The 7298-nt window shown below is 43.5% G+C and overlaps 1 protein-coding gene across 1 annotated transcript; it reads left to right on the top strand.

The window, feature by feature from the left end:
• The first annotated feature begins 1050 nt into the window (after nucleotides 1–1050).
• TIMM10 (translocase of inner mitochondrial membrane 10) lies at nucleotides 1051–7298 on the top strand. Its single transcript, XM_060771811.2, is given in 3 exon segments — nucleotides 1051–1140; nucleotides 2884–2981; nucleotides 6950–7298. Coding segments are annotated over 3 exon segments (375 nt in total). The 5' UTR covers nucleotides 1051–1065; the 3' UTR covers nucleotides 7152–7298.

Raw genomic sequence — 7298 nt, 5'->3', positions numbered from 1 at the left:
AGAAAAGAGGTATATAAATGGAGTAAATAAATAAATATATTTTACACTTCCCTCCCAGAATGCCTTATCATCGACCAAAGCGGCCCAAGCTTCTGGAAGTTGATGTCTACAAGACCTTGGTTACACCTGCACTGTAGAATTAATGCAGTTTGACACCAGTTTAAGTGCCAAAGCTCAATGCTACAGAATGTTGGGAGTTTGTGGTTTGCTGAGGCGCTATTTGGCATGGAAAGCTGAAGGCCTTGCAAATCCACACATGCCAGAATCCCATAGGCAGTTAAAAGGGGTGTCAAACTTGGGCCCTCCCTCCAGGTGTTTTGGACTTCAACTCCCACAATTCCTAAGAGCCTCAGGCCCCTTTCTTCCTCAGCTTAAGCAGTTGAGGGGGGAAAGGAAAGGGTTTGAGGTTATTAGGAATTGTGGGAGTTGAAGTCCAAAACACCTGGAGGGAGGGCCTATGTTTGCCCATGCCTGCTCTACAGTATAGATGCCCCTCTGGTTTAGAAATCCCTGCTCTAATAGCAGAGAAGCTAGACAGGGCAGCAATTCATAAACAAACAGCTCCCTGTCTTTGGTTGAACATTAGGAAGAACTTCCTGACTGAGCGCCGTTCAACAGTGGAACTCTCTGTCCCGGTGTGTGGTGAAGGCTCCTTCTTTGGAAGCTTTTAAGCAGAGGCTGGATGGCCATCTGTCGGGGGTGCTTTGAATGCAGTTTTCCTGCTTCTTGGCGGATTGGGGTTGGCGGATTGGACCCTTGGCGGATTGGGCCCATGAGGTCTCTTCCAACTCTATGATTCTATGACTTCTGTTTCGTGAGGAAATGCTGAAGGCTTTCATTTGCTCGACGATACATCCGGGGTAAACAGTTACGACGCTGCCCTCTCCTCAGCTAAGGGTCCGCTTTGTCCTTTTCATCCTCCTTTGAAAGCGGAAGTCAACAAATGGCCTGCTTTTCTCCTCTCTATGGGAGAAGTCCTCCCAGGCCAATAAAAGCCAGGGCTTCCAACGCCGCGAAATCCTCCGAAGCTCTAGGAAGCAGTATAGCTTTTTCCGGTGCGACTCTATGGCGCAGAGGAAGGGCACGAAGCCAAAGAGGGCAATGGCGGAAGTGTTCGTTCCTCGTGCTTCCGGTTTGGCGGTGGGCTGAAGGTGAGCGGGTGGGAAAAGGCTTCGAAGGAGCAGAGGAGGAATAGGCAGGCTCTGCTTGGGGGAACTGAGCCCCGCAAGGGAATGAGGAAGCCACGGAGGGGGCTGGGCCTGTGGGGTCCCGCTTTGAGGCCTGGTCCCAGCTAGAGGAGGCCCATCGAGCCCACGCGTGGATACCATAGTGCTACTCCAGGGTTGAGGCCTTCGGGAGCATCTGTCCGGGGGGAGGGATTAACGCACCTTGACACCGCTTTAACTGCTATGGGATCATGGGAGTCCTGGTTATAGCACTCTCTGCCCAAGTGAATAGGTACAGTGGGTTGTTGTAGGTTTTTCGGGCTGTATGGCCATGTTCTAGAAGCATTCTCTCCTGACGTTTCACCTGCCACAGATGCAGGTGAAACGTCAGGAGAGAATGCTTCTAGAACATGGCCATACAGCCCGAAAAACCTACAACAACCCAGTGATTCCGGCCATGAAAGCCTTCGACAATACATTGAATAGGTACAGTTGGACCTCCGTCTCAAAAGATCCTGTAGCCACAGTTCAGCCATCGTTGGCTTATATTTGCTTTAGAAACAAAACAAAAGCAAAGCGTCATTGCATCATTTTATATAAGGGACACCTCTGGCCAACACAGCTTTTGAGGCCTCCCTTGTTAGCCCTGTTTCTGGGTATATTTGACCTGTTGATTCCAAAAATGGCACCACTTTCCCCCATCTACTCTAGTTTTTGAGATACATAACATAGGCCATATACCAGTCTATTTACTCACCTGTAAGAAATAACCATAATCATATCTAACGAATACTTTACTTATATCCCGCCCCTCTCCCCAAGGGAACTTGAGGCAACTCAGAACATACTCAGGGCGGCTCACAGTGGAACTAGAGATGATGTGGTCTATCCATTGCAATTTTCTGAATCAACATCACAAAATAACCCTAGGAACAGGCCTAAAAACCAAGACACCAGGAATTTTGGTTGTTGTGAGGCTGTATTACCTTTTGACAATTTATCTTGCAGGTGTCATATAGATCTGCTAGAGAAAAGGAGAAGTGAAATGTACCGATTCAGATTTGCTCTCCTCTTGTAGCCTGGTTTCCAAAGAGTTCTGGGCATTGAAAATCCTGCGCAAACGTTTAATGTTGCATCCACAATGTAGAATTAATGCAGTTTGGCTTTACTTTAGTTGCTGTTGGTCAATGCCGTAAAATAATGGGAGTTGTAGATTTATAATGTCCTTAGCTTTCTCTGCCGAAAAGTGCTGGTGCCTCATCAAACTACAGGAGCTTCTGGTGGCGCAGTGGGTTAAACCCTTGTGCCGGCAGGACTGAAGACCAACAGGTTGGAGGTTTGAATCTGGGGAGTGTGTGGATGAGCTCCCTCTGTCAGCTCCAGCGCCGCATGAAGGGACATGAGAGAAGCCTCCTGCAAGGATGGTAAAAAATATCAAAACATCCAGGTGTTCCCTGGGCAACATCCTTGCAAGCAGCCAATTCTCTCATATCAGAAGTGACTTGCAGTTTCTCAAGTTGCTCCTGACACACACACAAAACCCAGACTACAAATCCGAGGATTCAGCCAGGGCAGTTAAAGTGATGTGAAACTGCATCAATTCTACAGTGTAAATGAACCTAAAATACTGACCAATTTACAACCTTCCCCCTAGTCCTTGTGTGTGTTTATGGAGATAGGGAATACCTGTGTTCTGACATTGTATGTTCTCTGGCAGCATTAGGAACAAATTCCTGGAAGTGCAATGGATCCTCTGAGGGCTCAGCAGTTGGCAGCAGAGCTGGAAGTAGAAATGATGGCTGATATGTACAACAGGTATTGGCTAAGGGCAAGTTATTTTTAATGATACTCCTAGTTGAAGTTCATAAGATGAAAGCTGTGTTATGAAATTGTGACTTTGTGGAGGTATGATGTTGGGTGCTGTCGAGTGTCTTTTCCTTTGCTACAGGATCCCTTAACAAGTTTTCATATTGTACCCAATGTCTCAGATGGAAACAGGGCAGTACTCCAGATATGGGTTTTCCAGAACAAGTAGAACTGGGAAACGGTCTGTGGAACAGTCATTATAGGACAGTGGTTCTCAACCTGGGGGTCCCCAGATGTTTTGGCCTTCAACTCTCAGAAATCTTAACAGCTGGTAAACTGGCTGGGATTTCTGGGGGTTATAGGCCAAAACATCTGGGGACCCACAGGTTGATAGCCACTGTCCTATAATGACTGTTCCACAGACCGTTTTCTAGTTCTACTTTTTCTGGTTAACCCATATCTGAAGTATTTCCCTGTTTCCATCTGAGACATTGGGTACAATATGAAAACTTGTCCTCTGATTTATTTTTTGTCTGCCACATAGTGTTCTCAAAATATATATTAAGTGCTCTGTGGGGGTCCAGCTTTCCCTGTTATTGAATGCACCAGGGGTAGGATTTTTCTATCTTCAAACTACTCTAGCTTTGAAGTCATCCTCCATTCTCTGTTTTAAGGTGTCTACAACTATTGGTTCCTCTTAACAAGTAAATCCTTGACCTTCCCTTCATGCCTCTTTTCCTGGTATAGTAGTTAACCAGGAACCAATGGGAATTGATAGATACCACATAAATATAATTTCTGGTTGCTTGAGAGTTATTATTAAAAATTGCCCTAACTAATACAATTCCCCTGTGCTATACCAAATCATAAACTCTATATTGACTTCATAGTAATATTGAAATACATTAATTAAAATCAAATTAAGAGTCATAAAGATAAACTTAATCTAACACAGTTTTACTTTATTATAAAAACAGCTCTTTAAAATATTTCTTTGATTTTTTTGCCGGTTGCTTGAGAGTTGTGGTTGCTTGATTTCTGGTTAACTGAGAGTCTACTGTAATTCTTCCTGGGATGAGAGTAGTCTTTAGCTGCAGAAAGTCTGCCTTTGAAAACCTTCTTTCTGATGTAAGAGATGCCTTCATTCACAGAGAAAGAAAAAAATGTTGGTCTGGTAAAGTGACCAGTACAGGAAGAAAAAAATATTTTCTCATGTCCTTCTGCCGTTAAATCTGACGCACACTTATTCAAAAGGAATTCCACAAAGTTCAGAGGGATTACACTCCAGCAAGGAATGTAGCCACACAGCCAGTTTCTATGTGTGTCTGTTTGAACCTGTCGACTTCATTGTTGGTGGAACTGGTTTGAAAGTAGAAAGCCCTATTCAAAAGCACCCTGTCTCTGTCATAATAAACATCTTATTCAATCGTAAACTGGACGGTATGTGTATCACAGAAGTTATTTTAGAAATGTTTATGAAACAACTTAGGAAATTGTATTTGATACTCTGGGCTGAATCCCACCCATTCTGCATAAGTTGCTGGTTATGTCATTGGAACTATGGGATGAAAAGTTCCCTTGTAGCCTGGCCTTTTCCAGATATTCAGGTGGTGCAGAGGTCTGTGGGTAGAACTGAGAGAGACAAAGGACATTACTTGGGGCGGGAGGAGTGGAGGGATTGCCTTCTTTACCGTAGCATTTCATTCTTTTTATAAGGAAACGGATCATATATTCACCCCATCATATGTGATACAATTCTGTCCGTTTCTATTCCTCTTGTGTTCTGAGCTGTCACATGGGCAAGTGTAGTCCCTGCTTATACTACTTGCTTGCTTTTTTAATTAAAAAGGGGGACTCCTCAGAATTGTGGTAGTTCGAAAATCTAGGTCTAAAAAAGGGGGAAAGATAGCTACGGCAAACTGGTAATATATCGAAATTGCACAATTCCTGAGAAAAAATAAATTATTTTGAAAAATTACCATAAAGGTTTCATGCAAGAGGATTGATGGAGAAAACTAATCCTTAAGAGGAGAAAAGGAGCATCAAGGCACATTTTGAGACTGCCTTCAGCAACATCCACACTTTGACGTCACTACAACGATATAATACAGGGAATCTGACAATTCCCATCCCACGTTAAAATAGGCGCATTTGGCCATTGCTGCACCAATTGGGAGCTCTAAAGATGATCCCTCCACAATTCCAAAACCTCAGTTTCTTTACATTTTAAAAACCGTTTAAAGACGGAGTCCCATGGGGAATCGCTAGAAGTTCTCTTGTGACATATAAAAGACTGTGGTACTCTGTCTTTATACTGTTTGTAAAGTGTAGGAACGGGGGAGGGAGACCCTGTGTCTGATGAGGTCCAAAGTCCTGTTGCTAGCACACATGTGGTTGCCAATGTTGAATTAACCTTTTTCTTAAAACTTTGCCATTGAGAGCAAGTGTTAGTGTTGATAGTCAGCACAGACCTCTGGGAAACCTTTGCACAGTGGTTACATATTAAGGTAGAATTTGGTGTAGAACATGTGGCCCTCCAGATATTGGACTGAAACTTGTCATCCCTGGCCATGGCCTGAGTGAGGCTGATAAAAAATTGAGTCTTAAGAACACTTGGAGGACTGTAAGTGCCATCACTCACTCCTTTGGTATACAAAGATTTAGAATTCATTGGAAAAAGACACTTACATTAAAAGAAAGTTGGCATAGCTGAAATTGATACTATTTGCATTTTAGTTAACTGATTTCATCCCCAAGTTATATTGTTAAGAGAGCTTAATAGCACAGGCCTAAGCATGTCATCTTGTTGTTTTTTTGTCAAGTTGACTTTGATTTATGGCAAGCAATCCTGTGAACGAATCATCAGATGCTCTGATCCTTTTTTTTTTTTTTTTTGCAAATCCAGAGCTGTGGTTTCCTTGATTGAATCAATCCACTTGTAGTGCAATCTCTCAAAGTATGTTTACTGGAATTATTCCTTTTTTCCCTCTGAAATAAATATACATAGGATTACAGGCTTCACGGTGTTTGCAATTTGGGTGTTCTGTATTTTAAGAATAAATTGTCATATATAATGCAGTAGTTTAAAAACTAAACCTTCTTTGACTATCTTGTTAATCTATCAGGCCTAAAAGCCATCTATCCAAGGTGTGACAGGCAGTGATCGTCCAACAAGAAAGGACATTACAAAAAGACATGATTAGTCTCAGGCTGTTTATAAAAATAGGTGTAAAAAGAGTATCTTGATTGGTGGTGATTTTTTATCATGTCGGAAGCGACTTGAGAAACGGCAAATCGCTTCTGGTGTGAGAGAATTGGCCGTCTGCAGAGATGTTGCCCAGGGGATGCTCAGATGTGTTATCATCCTCTGGGTAATTTCTCTCATGTCCCCGCATGGGAAGTTGGAGCTGACAGATGGCGAGCTCACCCCATCTCGTGGATTCGAACCGCCGACCTTCAGGTCAGCAGTTTAACCCATTGCACCACTGCGGCTCCATTGGTGGTGATGATCCATTTGAAGGAATAGGAGCCCATGATGCCCGGATCTACAACTAAAGGAAAATCAGCAGTTGATGAATTGGCAACACTGATCTGGGCTGCTAGGAGTTGCTACTCAGCAATATAAAGAGGGTTTTCTATATCTGGTTTAGGATTAACACATTGGAGATTTTCAATATCTTGGATGGGCTTTTAGTAGGATGGGCTTTGATCTCCAGATATGATGGGCTGCAATTTCCATTATCTGTGATGTTGGCTATGCTGGCTGGGTCTGATAGAAATTGGAACCCAACATCTGGAAAAATCATAAGTTACCCACCACTGTTTGTGTACAGGCAGGGGGAGGGAATTAGTAAACTTGAGGTATGGAGGCTTTAGTAAGTACTATAAGGTATTCTGTTCCAAATGAACATAAAGCTAGAATAAGAACTTCTAATGTTTTCTCATATACATTTCCCCCCTTTTCTTCCTCTGTTAAGAATGACAAATGCCTGCCACCGAAAATGTGTCCCTCCCCATTACAAAGAGGCTGAGCTTTCCAAGGGGGAATCTGTATGCTTGGATCGTTGTGTCTCCAAGTACTTGGACATCCATGAGCGAATGGGCAAGAAACTGACAGAGCTCTCGATGCAGGATGAGGAGCTGATGAAGAGGATGCAGCAAGGGGCTGGGCCAGCCTAAAGCACCACCTTTTGATAATTATGGACAGTCTCTCTCTCTCTCTCTCTCCCCCCCCCCCCCCCCCCCCGCTTCCAGTACACACTCAGTGCCTGCCTGCCCTTGGTGTGGATCCTTCCCTTTTGCCAATAAAACATAGATGTTATATCA

Source organism: Anolis sagrei, chromosome 1 (assembly GCF_037176765.1).
Source record: "Anolis sagrei isolate rAnoSag1 chromosome 1, rAnoSag1.mat, whole genome shotgun sequence".
Taxonomy (NCBI): domain Eukaryota; kingdom Metazoa; phylum Chordata; class Lepidosauria; order Squamata; family Dactyloidae; genus Anolis; species Anolis sagrei.
The sequence above is the reverse complement of the archived record's forward strand: the minus strand, read 5'-3'. Positions and strand labels throughout refer to the sequence as shown.